Source organism: Hyperoodon ampullatus (genome assembly GCF_949752795.1).
Source record: "Hyperoodon ampullatus genome assembly, chromosome: 8".
Lineage (NCBI taxonomy): Eukaryota > Metazoa > Chordata > Mammalia > Artiodactyla > Ziphiidae > Hyperoodon > Hyperoodon ampullatus.
Genome location: NC_136921.1, coordinates 58,116,622 through 58,130,881, shown reverse-complemented (window position 1 = coordinate 58,130,881; position 14,260 = coordinate 58,116,622). Strand labels below are relative to the sequence as shown.

The 14,260-nt window shown below is 33.7% G+C and overlaps 1 protein-coding gene across 1 annotated transcript in view; it reads left to right on the top strand.

Annotated features, from left to right (window-relative positions):
• The window catches only part of LRP1B (LDL receptor related protein 1B), a gene marked incomplete at both ends in the record, with an annotated part of 1,860,945 nt that overhangs the window by 1,736,837 nt on the left and 109,848 nt on the right, over positions 1-14,260 (top strand). Inside the window, one exon of the mRNA XM_079710778.1 lies at positions 13,149-13,372. Coding sequence (XP_079566904.1) covers positions 13,149-13,372 — 224 coding nt within the window. The remainder of the gene's footprint in view (positions 1-13,148; positions 13,373-14,260) is intronic.

Below are 14,260 nucleotides of genomic sequence, written 5' to 3'. Positions count from 1 at the left end.
ACTTGTGGTTGTAGTTTATCCTTTTTTGTTTTAGGGCATGTCAATTTATTATGTATTTTATATTTTGAAGTAAATTGGCAGAGAAATAACAGATAAAGACTTATTTTGGTGGGGCCTGGCCCATTCCCATACAACCAAAGAGTCAAATACTATCACAGTAGGATTAAATTACTTTAATCCTACTAAATAATTAAAACTTTGTATTTGAAACGAATCAGAGACACCTATCTGGAAGTCTTCACTACCTTTTTCAGAGGTATTTACCGTAAATATTTGAACTCCGTGAATATCATTTGATGGAAACCTGGAACACTATTTTTTATCAGTAGTAGGTGTCAATAGCTGGTTTTAAAAGAAGCTATATTATTAGCTTTTAAATTCAGTTTAGATTAAATTAACTGTGAGTAAAAATCCATATATATCAGAGTTGTTTCTTTAACTCCTCCTCCCCCAAACCCAGTGTCATACAAAGCTTTAGTTCTATTAAGGGTAGTTCTAGGACAGAGCCAAGAACTTCAGTGGATCACTCTACCCTCCTTCACTCACATACCATCTCCTTCCAATCAGACCAAAAGACTGACTCAGTCTTGACTAGCTTTAGCTTTCTTTTTCTCTAAAACAGAAGTTTGCTTTGCAAAAACATTGTTCCTGTGGTACAGTTTCATGTATTAATGAAGTGATAAAGAGTATATATTGTGAAATTACACTGACTGGGTTTTAATCTTGTTCCTGTTGCTTACTAGCTTCTTAGCTTCTCTGTACCCTCCATTTCATGAGGTTTTAGTGAGGAATATACGTGCGCGCGCACACACACACTATATTTATATTAGCATTAATAGTTCTTGGCGCATAATAAGTACTGTATAGATTAACAGAATGATATAATAATGATGGTGATGATGTTGATGATGACTGGCAAAATGTTCTTCCCTATAATGCATATTTTCACATTACAAATTAATTGCAAATTACTCTTACCTGAATTTGATAGTTGCTAAAAATATATCTTTATTTTTCATATAATTTTCAGTGAAAATGATTTGATAATTTTTTAGCTTTGTCCTTGGGGAGATGGATAAATACAATCAGTAGCCTCTAGCAAACTGTTTATTGTAGGCCACGAGCCAAACTTTTTTAATAGCTAAATATTTATTCTTATGTACTCAAATATATAAATGGATCAATATATACTTTATTTATATATTTTACATATTTTAATTTTTAATTTTATTAATGTGGTATAGAGTCTTTCATCATCAATGCAAAGTTATTGATTAGCCTTTTTCTAATAGGATTTGAAACATCATTAGTCTTTTAATGGTAGTAATAAGATGTATTGTGTAATCTAGACTTTCTATTTGTTTGTTTTTCTCTCTCTCTTCTTAGACCTACTGATGACTAACAGTATTCAATAGGAAGAAAAGTGGGTAACAGTAGGGTACATTTTCTAGAAGCCCATCATAGCTAACTAAGTGTCATGATTATAAGGTTGGAACCTCTGAGCCATGAATTTTAGCACCATGTTCTTAACCTTCAAGCATTCCATAGAAATTCCAACCAGTGTATTATATATATGTATAAAAATACCTAAGGCTACACTGATAAGGGCAATTATTTAACTTTGCTTCCTAAACCTTTTTGTAATCCTGATATCTCAATATTATAAATATGGAATAAATCCATTCTCACCACCTTAAGTTAATGAGCAATGTGCATTCTAGAATGATTAAATGACTTATCTATGGCCATGCAGCTATAATGTGACACAATTTAGACTTTAACTTGAGATACTTGCTACATCTCTGAGTCTCAACATACTCATCTGAACGCTAACTACTTTATTGAAGTAGAAAATCTCTAAAGTCCCTTCCAGATAGTAAATATGTATGATTTCCCCAAAATTTGTGACATAGTTTATGTCTATCCAGTTATTACCTGGACAATTTGTATTTATTTCTTTGAAATCCATCTTGTATGTAAAGAATTGAATTTCTACCCTCATGAATTTCCCTGCAATGTATTATATTTTGCTCCTTTAACAGTCACCAGATAGTCATCCATTAGTTTAATGAACATGCACTCTATTTCATCTTCTAAGTTTTGGCACAATTATTAAATGATACTGACCTGAGAATTCCCCACTCCTCAGAAAACAAAACTTAAGATTTTTCCCTACACTGAATATGGTGCATTGATTTCTATCTCTGAATCAATAGGTAAAAGAAAGAAAAATATACAACTCAAACTATGGATACTTTAGTTATAACCCTATTATCAGTGAAGCAAATGGAAGGAGTTATCCATGTGATAGCAGGTTATCTTGGAAGCATATTCACAGATACTGAAAACAGTGGAATATTTTCATTGCAACAAAGGGCAGAAAATATGTTGTATCAGAAATCAGAAAAATATTGCTCAGACAACTAAATGTTAACTGAAGTCCATTCTAAAGGAAGATAGTTTTTAACATGATATTTTTTTAGAAATAATGAAGGGAATTCTCTTCTGTAATCTGTGAAAATGGTTGGAATAATAATTAGGATTGCAAATTTAAATTTCAAATGCAGACTAAGTTATTTATATATAGAATTACTTATGATTTTCTAACCCCCTTAGCTATACAAAATGGATAGATTTTTCCTTTAAGAAATTAAGTAATTTAAAACTTAAAAGACTGACATAATTTAATTGATATGTGAAGCATAATGAGAATTTGAATTTTAGTAGTTAGAACAGAATATGATTGTGTTATACAACAATTGTACATACTTTCTGGCCATTTGTCATTTCTAATATGAAATGCTAGATGCATGATGGCAAGCACTATAAAGTAAGTCAATGCTTAGAAAAATTAAAATGACTTTAAATATACAGATTAGATTTTTACAATTAAATAGCTGAATATTCCTGAGCAAAACAAATGGTTCCTCTGATCTACCTGGTTTTGAGAAGTGAATATGAGATACCATTTTTGGCATATTCTCCATTATGCAAAAAATAATGTTCAGTATAAATTTACTTATAATTTTATTCATTAATAATCATAACTTTTTCTCAAAAAATTTGATTAGACCATTTTTTCTGAAAAGCTGTAACAAAATATTCAAACTGTTTTCTTTAATAGGTTTCAATTTTGAATTGGAGTCCTAGCTATAAACCTCATACCAAATATATGGGTCTGTGTGTACCTCTCATTCACACGCATACACACACACACACATAAACATAAATTTATAGGTATGTCTATGAACCCATACATAAGTGTGTGTGTGTGTGTGTGTGTGTGTGTGTGTGTACACACATTTTAGCAAAAACTTCAAGGTCTTGTTTTAGGATGTTTGGGTAGTGGTAAAAATTGATAGTTTATTTTTAAAAATTTTTTCTTCATTATTATAAATTTATGACAACCATTAAACTCTAAACTGAAACTGTCTATACTTCCTTAGCAAGAATACTTTTAAAACCATATGAGTTTATTCAAACCAGTCAACAGCTAAAATCATTTATTACAATTACTTTGGAAGAGATCTAAAACTATCAGATATTACACTATTACCATTTTGTGGCTTGACTGTTGTTGACTGCATAAGACAGTCACTCAGTAATGCATACTGATTAGAGTTAATGGTTCTGAAACAGCTGTGATTAATATTCAAAATTTACTGAACATAAATCTTATAAGACCATATAAAACATATGATAATATAATTAATAATACTGAGTAAGTTATTGATCGAATTGTATAGCATTTTAAGGTGAACCAGTCAAGTTTTATTCAACCATACCCATAGCTTTATTTTAAGAGTTCTGTTTGTTTGGTGTTGGGTTCTTAGGATACAATAAAGGTAATAGAATCTTGTCCTCATGAAGTTTATATTCTGTGGAATGAAGACAAAGTCAAGTAAACTAATAAATAAATAAATACAAAAAAATGTCCGGTTTTGAAAAGTGTATTGAGGGGAATAAAAACTGGACTTAGAGAGAAAAACTTAAACGTTGTAGGTTTTGAGTAAGATGATCAATAAAGGCACATTTGAAGAAAGGAGATTTTGAGCTAAGACCTAAGAGATGAGAAGGAAGTAATGCCATCTTATTTATATCTAAGACAACTATTTCACTTTTTATGTGGAGAATGGATCTGGTGGGAGAAAAGACTGGAACAGAAGGAGACCACATAGGAGGACTATGCTCCCAATTAGAAATGGTGGTATGTTGCACTGTTGTAGTCTCAGTGACATGGAGGGTAGTGAGTAGAATTTTAAGGAAAAATGTTTGCAAATAAAATGAATGTGAAAAATGAGGACAGGAAGGACTCCAGACTGACACCTGAGCTTCCGGATTCTATAATTTGATGGATACTGAAAATGGTAAACTGTGGGTTCAGTTTTAGTCATGTTAAGTCAGATACCTGTAAGAGATCCAAGTGAGATGTCAGTTAGTCAGTGATGTATTCAAGGCTTTATCTTAGATCTCTGGACTGGAGATTTACATTAAAGAATAGAAAAATAGAGGAGGCATCTAAAACCATGAAGCCGGGTTAGATTACCAGGGGAAGTAAAGAGGGGACTGGAACGAAGCTCTGAGGCTAGATTAAAATGATGACAAAGAGTGACCAGTGCATTAGGAGAAAACTAGAATGCAGAGTCACAAAAGCTAAGAGAAGAAAGTGTTTTGAAAAAGAAGTTGGGATTATATTTCTAGAGTACTGCTGAAAGGTCAAGTAAAGGAAGATAAAGAAGTGTTCAATAAATTGGAGACAGAAATTCATTAAAAGACCTTGACAAATGCTTAGAGTCATGGAGGAAGCAGGCATCAGAAAGCACTTAATGGTTCTACAATCAGTGGTTCTCCGCTGGGGATGATCTTTCACCCCAGGGGACATTTGGTAATGTCTCAAGATATTTTTGATTGTCACAACTGGGGAGTGCTGCTGGTATCAAGTGAGTAGAGGCCAGGGGAAATGCTTAACACCCTACAATGCATAAATTAGTTTCTCACAAGGAGTTATCCTTACCAAAATGTCAATAGTGTCAGAGTTGAGAAACCTTTCTTTTCATAGTAGCAGTATCAGTCTTTCCAGTTAAACTTTAAGTAGATTTTTTGTTTGTTACTTCACTTGATGTAATAATAAACCCTGTAATACAAAATAGTTCTAAGATGAATCATCAGTATAGTTTTTCTTTTATTGTTCTCTCTTTTTTTCCTCACCTCTCAGTCTCTTTTGCTAGATCCTTTTCTCCTTCCCTCTTAACATTGGAATGCCCCAGGCTCAGACCTTGATCCTCTTCTTTCTATCTTTCCTCATTTCCTTGGAGAGTTCATATTGTTTCATGGTTTAACATATAATCACATGCTAACAATTGCCTAATTGATATCAGGCTCTGTCCAACTGCTTGCTCTGGTTTTCCTTTTGGATGTTTAAAAAAAAAAATCCCCAGTGGAGCATGCCTAAAAATAAACTATTCATATGATCCACAAAATCTACTTCCCCAGTCTCATTCAATGGCAACTCCATTTTCCAGGCGCTCAAAGTAAAATCTTAGAGTCATTGTTGGCCTCTCTGCTTTTCTCATAACTCCAAAATCAGGCAATACTATTGAGTCTACTTTCAATAGTATGCCCAGGAGCTGAATACCTTAGGTCAGCGTGACTGCAAGGACCTTGTTTTGGACCACTATCGTCTTTCTTCTGAATTAGTGCAATACCCTCCTAATTGGTCTCCTTGCTATCATTATTACTCACAAAACAGTAACCAGAATGCTCCATGTAAAACATAAATCAGATTATATCACATGTCAAATCAAAAATATCCAGGGCTTCCCTGGTGGCGCAGTGGCTGAGAGTCCGCCTGCCGATGCAGGGAACACGGGTTCGTGCCCCGGTCCGGGAAGATCCCATATGCCGCGGAGAGGCTGGGCCCGTGAGCCATGGCCGCTGAGCCTGCGTGTCCGGAGCCTGTGCTCCGCAACGGGAGAGGCCACAACAGTGAGAGGCCCGCGTACCACCAAAAAAAAAAAAAAAAAAAAAAAAATCCAGTGGTTCCCCACTGAAAAGACTGAAATTCTCATAATATCTTACAAGGGTTTAAAAGATTTGGTCTCCTGTTACTTCTCTGACTTTATCTTCTACTACTTTCCCCCTTACTCACTCTTCTCCAGAGAAGCTTTGCTATTCTGAAACCCATCAGTACCTACTAATGTAAGGCCATTCCTGAAATGTTCTCTTGGCCTAAAATGTTCTTCAGCCAGATATCCTACATGACTCAATTCCTGAACTCCTTCAAGTCTTTGTTCAGATGTCATCTTCTGAATACATAACTTATTGATGATTACAATCTACTGCCCCATTCCCATCCTGGGATCTTCAATGCCTTGCTCTTGTTCATTTCCATAATACTTATCTTTTTTCACTGCCATATATTTTATTCATTTATTATGTTTATTATCTATTGTCTACCTTACCTTGCTATAAATAAATTCCCGGATGGCAGGTTTTTTTTGTTGTTTTTTTCCCCCCTACCGTTTGTAATCCTAGCATCTAGAACAGGCCTTGTCATAAAGTAGGTCACATTTTTAAAATTAGAAGCAATAAATTAATTGAAAATCTTGAAGAGACATGGCAATAGCTTGTCAATCTTGAAAGTTATCCTTTACAAGTTATTCTTCTCATCCTTGGTATTCATCACTAGTTTAAATATTTTTATCTCCAGATATATCCCATTTTTTCCACTTTTGTCTCACAAAAGCCTAGATTAAACTTTCACATTCTCCCCTCTGGAGTCCATTGAATAAGCCTCCTCTGAATTTCCTGTATCCTCCCCTCTGGAGTCTATTGAATAAGCTTCCTCTGAATTTCCTGTATCTCCTTGGTCCCCATCCCCAAGCCATTCTTCACACCATAGCCAAAATAATCTTAGAACATTAAACTCATCATCATATCTCCCTACTTAAAACATTCAAATGGATTTCCATTAAAAAAAATCAGTGTTTTACAAGCCTCTCCATGATGTTTAGACTCATCTCCTACCACGCCCCTTCCATCTTCTTTCACACCTAGGAATATTCACATATACACCCACATTTTTTTCTAGCCATAAATAGATCATGCTTCATTTACAAGAATGTAACTTCACAATTATAATATGCATTATTTTCTCTGCCTCCCTTAATTACCCTAATGAATCAAAGTTCCTTTATTAAGAAGACATCACTTTTATTATTATTGTGATCATTGAGATTGGTCTTGGTCTGGTTTAGGTATTAGAGATCTCAGCCTACATAATGTGCTTTCAGGTCTTCCAAAAGGCCTAACTGAACTAACTGTTAATGTTTGAAAGCACAGGCTCACAAAAAGACTGACTACCATCTGAAGAATATCAATTGTCTGCCCAGGAAGTAGCCTACAAGGTGACCTCATTATTATTCCACATTCTGTTTAGACTTAGAAAATGGATTACTATGGGCATCATCAGAAAACATACCAACAACAAATGCTGGAGAGGGTGTGGAGAAAGGGGAACCCTCTTGCACTGTTGGTAGGAATGTAAATTGATATAGCCACTATGGAGAACGGTATGGAGGTTCCTTAAAAAACTAAAAACAGAATTACCGTATGACCCAGCAATCCCACTACTGGTCATATACCCAGAGAAAACCATAATTCAAACACACACATGCACCCTAGTGTTCATTGCAGCACTATTTACAATAGCCAGGTCATGGAAGCAACCTAAATGCCCATCAACAGATGAATGGATAAAGACGATGTGGTACATATATACAAAGGAATATTACTCAGCCATAAAAAGGAACGAAATTGGGTCATTTGTAGAGACTTGGGTGGATCTAGAGACTGTCACACAGAGTGAAGTAAGTCAGAAAGAAAAACAAATATCGTATATTAATGCATATATATGGAATCTAGAAGAATGGTACAGATGTACCGATTTGCAAGGCAGAGATAGAAACACAGATGTAGAGAACAAAAATGGACTCCAATGGGGGGTGGTGGCGGTGGGATGAATTGTGAGATTTTGATTGACATATATACACTAATATGTATAAAATAGATAACTAATAAGAGCCTGCTGTATAAAAAAATAAATAAAATTCAAAAAAAAAGAAAATGGGTTGCTAGTTTATCTAGAGTGTAATGAAACAGCAGGAAACTAATGTTAATGAAACAGGAAAGAAAATGATATATAAAATCCAGTATTATGTATATATTCATAATTTGAATGAACTTGATGGAGAGATATTGAACTATAAGGGCCCAATTTATGTGTACATATTCATATATATATATATATACGCATTTACATATCTGCTACATAAGTATTCCAGTTTATCTACAAGATGCTTACCTAATGACTCTGGAGACACACTCTCAACATTTGCTTCTCTGACTTTTCTTTTTCCATGTTTATTTCTGTTTTAACCCCCTTTCTTATAGATACATGATTTATTCATTAGAGTCGAATTCTTTTTTCTCTTTAAGGCATGGGTTGCAAACCAGCTATATAGGTAAGTTAAATGAGTGAAACAGCTTGAACAGAACATTAGGGATCCAGGTGAGAGAGGCAAACTGAAGATGTATCTCATTAAAACAGAAGCAGCTGATTGACTCTGCTACTCTGGAATGTTGGCCTGCTTTGATATACTATCTTATTTATCCTTAATTTTTAAGAAAAAAAAGTTTAATTTGTTAAAGTGATATCTTCTTAATTTTAAAGTTAGAATCAACTTAATAGGGTTTTTTTAACTTTAACTTAAATTTAGTCCTCAATGTACCATTTTACAATCTCTGCTTTCAGATAGTTCTGCCTTACATCTAGCTGTTGTGCTTGTTTAAACTGTAAACATCAGAAGGTACCTTGCTTTCTTAATTCCAGATCTTTCACATTAGGGAGATGATGTCAAAATTGCCCCCATAAGTATCAACAAATTTTTGACTTACTGACTAATGCATGAAAATTCATATTTAGCATTAGATGCATCCTTAAGACTTGTAAAGGATGGATAATGTTTTTAAACTGTTATATAATTTTGTGTTTAGAACCTAAAGACTTTAACAGATCATCTAATTCAAATCCTTTATTTTTATGCGCCACATAATTTATAGAGAAACTAGGACTGGCTCTTAAACCAAGTTTCTGATTTCAAATGTTGTGTGCTTTCTAGTCTTCCATGATATCTTTTGTTTAGCTGGTAGTGTGAATGAAGGTTTTGAGAGTGGGTTTTGCTTTTTATGGAGGGTGGGTGGTAAATCATAACAAATAAGTTTAAAGAACACTGAGCATGTTAAAAAAAATGATAAAATCACTTACAGTATTGACTCTGTAACCCAAAGACAAATCTGGGTCTTTTCAGGATGTTGTCTATTGAATGTGGACTCCCCCCACCACACAAGCACAAGTTCTTTACAGTGTCTTCACATCTTTGTTTTACTAGCATTGCATCAGGAGATAATTAACTTTAACAAAATGAACTGAATTTTCTTTTCTTAGATACACACAAAGATGTAAAATCATGAACAAATGAAATATGTGACCACTTCAATCTATCCTTTTGTTATCTATATTTTCTTAAATTATATTGCTAACTATAGGAATTTTGTTTTACAAAAGATAGCATTTCCATGGCTTGAATGTTTTCATTCTCCTTTCATAGACTTTCCTCTTTCCTTGATTTAAAACAAATGCCTTCAGTGACATATCTTTAGTATACTGAAGCTGGAATTGTGCCAGATACATTACAATCCACAGCTGTAAAGGACTGGTAGTTTAAAGTAGTAACCTCTGATTTTGTTACAATCAAGCTGCCATTTTTTCTGTAAGATTTTAAGCATTTCATTCATTCGACTAATATATCTCTATGAAGAAGAATGCCTCAGAACTCAGAACTTTGGCTGTGTATTTAGAGAGCTTATTAGGAAAGAAATCATCTGTCTGGAGGAAGCAGTCAAAATTTGTCTTCCACTTTGTGCAAACATATGAGCAATGCCTTTTGTTGTCTGGGTAACCACACGCCTCTGCAGTCTCTTAAACATGACATATCTCATTAGTGTCTCTAATTCTTTGGCCTGTCTGTCTAGAGTGCTAGCCAAAGGGGCAAATGAGAGTTTCATGTTTTCTTTGTATTTCCAATCTAATGTGTTTGGTTGTTTTGCTTTCAGTCTCTTTAGAGACAAATGGCTTAACTATCTGTTTCTGTTTTTCATGTCAGTCTCCACTCCATGCCAAGAACCTCAGTTTACTTTTTCTGTGTTTTCCCACTTTTTGTATGTACCTGATTGATTTTGAACTTCTCCATAAGACCCAACAGAAATTTGCCTGCCACTCTCCAACCAACATTCATTCAATATGAGAATCCCTTTTAGATGGCTAATGCTATTCACAATCCTGGTCAAGTAGTGAGCAATAGAAAGGGATTATTTATTTCCTATAGAACTCACTATAGAGGTGATTTCCTAATTTCACCATAGTTTCCTTAATAATAAGACCATCCTATTGCTGTCTCTTGTTTTTCTTCTTCTGTTCAATTCTTCTCTTTTCAGTGTTGAGAATAATTGAGCATTCAGTATGTTATGAGTCACTGAGGATGAACACCTAGTAACATCTTCACCCTGCTGCCATTATTCTCTGAGAATCATCTTGTCACTGATGATTCATGACTTTAGGTTGAATTTATTGGGCATGACCATCCTTTATCCCATATTCTAACTACTTTAGTTGATACCAGAATGACATTAGGGATTCCTTGATCAAGGAACCAGAGAATAACTGTATAGATTTAAATGACTCTATAACTCTTCAGCATCTCTTATGCTCAGCATTGAAAAGTAACATTTTTCCCTTTCCTTAAGCCATATTCTTCACTCTAGTAATGTGACCTAAGTTTGATATATCCTTCTGGAATTCACCATTAATAGAATTTTCACCAGCCAGCTTACCTGAAAAACTATCACAAAATAAAACTTCTGAATGTTCTGTGATCATTAGGAACCTGAGGTTTTAATTGTCAGCAGTCCAGGTGTATAAATATAGAATGGAAAGATAATCAGCCCAGTTTTGAGCATGAGCGAAATAAAATAAAAATCTTAGATTCAAAAAAGTGAAGCTTTGCATAAAACATGTCCTATTTTAACAAGGATGCCATTAGGATAGAAAATTATGTATGTATATTAACATCTGATAAAGCCAAAATAGGTATTTTTCTATGTTCGTGCCAGACAACTGATATCATATTTCTGCATGCTAAAAGATTGCTCTAGTGGTGTTAAAAAATGATAATATGCTCCAGCAGGCTTTACACAGTTTATAATGGTTATTTTTTCCCATTGTCTCTCATCTGTATAAATTTATGACTTACACTGACAAGCCCATACCACTTGATATATTTACTTTTAAGTGCTGCCAAATCAGAAAAAAAAAAGAATTACAGTTAATTTACATAATATTGGAACACTTGAAAATGATTTTGTGTTTTGGCTAGGACAAATCTTTATAGCCTACCCATTTATGAATATTATTTATATGACATGTTTAGACCATGTTGTATTGTAGAGTGCTTTTCATTTAACTTCAGTTAGCTATGAGATATCACTGGGTAGGTGGAGAGTATTTATTATTAGAGTTGAGAAGTAGATTACTGTAAAATTTCATAATTTTAGTTTTTAAACCAATAAGTGAAAAGATTGGTAATAAAGGTTATTAGAAATTTCTGTGAGTTCTGTGTTTAGTTCAAGCTATATTTTCCTTCTTTGAGATCTCAGTAATCACACGGCAGACAGTGACTTGTAATTCCTGTTTCTTGGCATCTCACATTCTTTTTGAGAAGTTTGGTTTGTTTTCTTTTAATCCAAGCCCACTCTTTAATAAAATGTGTTCACTAGTAAATCACAGAAGAAACAGTCATGTGTTAAAAACCCATATTTCCACTGGTTACCAGGTCCTAACAATGCTTTTACACATTGACTACATGTCTAGTTATAATGACCTTCAAATAATTGTTTCTATTCTTGATATAATACCCCTGAGAATTTCTTCTCACTTTTGTTTATGCACAATAAACCTGACCACGTCAAATTAATTACTACACTAGTTCCTGCTCAAAGTGATCAAGTTAATTGAAGGGCACAGCATTCGTTATTTTCCTTGCTGTCTATTCCCAATGAACCCTCTTACCTTTGTCTCACAATAATTCAGTAACATACTATTGCACAGAAAATCCAAGCTAGCAGATTTAATATAAATGACAGAGATTGTAACTTTCCTCAAAAGACATTTAAATATAGTATCTCTCTAAATGTGTCTATTTGTATTAACTTTCTTTTTCAATTTTAAATCAAATTATATATGGTAAGGATGTAGAGCAACTGGAACTTTCTTAAATTCCTGAAAAGAGTGAATATTGGTACAGACTCTTTGAAAAAAAAATTCTAGCCCTATCTATTTAAGCAATCGTAAGTATATCTTAAGACTCAACTGTTCTATTTCTTATTAAATACTCAACAGAAATGAGAGTTTATGTCCGCCAAAAGACACGTAAAGGACTATTCATAGTTTTATTTGTAATGGCCTAAAATTGTAAACAAGCAAAATATATATTACCAGTAAAATGGAAAACAAATTGATACATATTCATGAATAATATTTCATATTCTGAAATACTATCCAGAAATAAAAAGCAATTAATAACTGACATGCACACCAATATAAGTATATTTCACAAACATGATGTTAAGTCAAAGAAGTCAGGAATAGAAGAGTATGATTCTGTTTATGTGGATTTGTTTAAGCTAATCTGTGATTTAGATGTTAGGATTATGCTTATTCTAAGAGAAATACTAACTGGGAGAGGTCACAAGTGAACCTTCTACAATTCTGGAAGTATTCTAGTAGGGTGGTGGTTAAACAAGGGCAGTGATAGGTAAAACTCCAGTGAGTTGTATACTTAGGATTTGTGAAATTATACATCTATAAAAACTAAGAATAAAATAAAGTATGTTGGGGATTTTAAAAAATCTATGTAACAATTGACACCTGACCATGTTAAGAAGATTCCCAAACAATCTCAATGTATAGATATAGAAAACTCCGCCAATTTGCTTTTGAAAATACTGTGGTTTGTTGTTTTGTTTTCTTTTAGTGTCCTGAATTTAAAAGGCCCAGGGACGTTGCAGTTGACTGGGTTGCCGGAAATATTTACTGGACTGACCATTCTAGAATGCACTGGTTCAGTTACTACACTACTCACTGGACCAGTCTGAGGTACTCTATCAATGTAGGACAGCTGAATGGCCCCAACTGCACCAGACTGTTAACAAATATGGCTGGAGAACCCTATGCTATTGCTGTAAATCCTAAAAGAGGGTAGGTTAACGACCTGGTTATTTATATTTCTTGATATGAGTATCCATTTTTACAGTTTGTCCCACCCATGCTCTGTAGTGTTGTTTCTGGAAGAGTGTTCAATGTATAATAGATTCACAAGACTTCTGAAAATCCCTCTACTCCTTCTGTACAAAAGCATGTCCTTTTCACACCAAATGGTGGTGCAAAATATATTCTTCTTCCTGAACAGTTGCTACTCTATACATTTAGTGTATGTGTATATGTTATGTGTGCATTCAGATTAATGAAACTGATGTGAAAAACATAACCACTGTAGTTAATCTAAAATCGAATTTTTGAGACATTAAAAATAATATTAAACATGTTAAGTGTAGAATATTAGTGATTTGGGCTATTTCTGGTAATAAAAAATGGAGGCATATGTATAAACAAATTTAAACAATTTAACACAAATATTCCCTTTACTTGGCTTGATTTTTTCTTTTTTTACTCTCACTTTTTATTTGTAAGCAATGACCAAAAAGGAAATAGGGAAATGTTAAATAAAACTCCTAATCACCCATAAAGTGGATCATTAGATCCTGAGTAAAAAGAGGCAACTGCTGTTTACTTACTAGAATTATGTTATGTGGTGTCTTCTAAGTGAGAAAAGTATTTATGTCTGAGAAAATAGTTACTATATCAAAAACAAAAGCATACTGATGCATCATCTATAGTAAAATGAATATTCTGTCATGACAAGAAGATAATTTCAAGTGTTAGAAATATTTTTCTTCTAAATTTTAAGGAAATTTTCAAAATTGAACTTTGCCTATCAAGTGAGCCTATTAAACAGTGGCTCTCAAATTTTAGGAAATAGGTACGACTTTTAAATTGTTGACTCCTGGGGCCCCCTCTTGGAGGTAC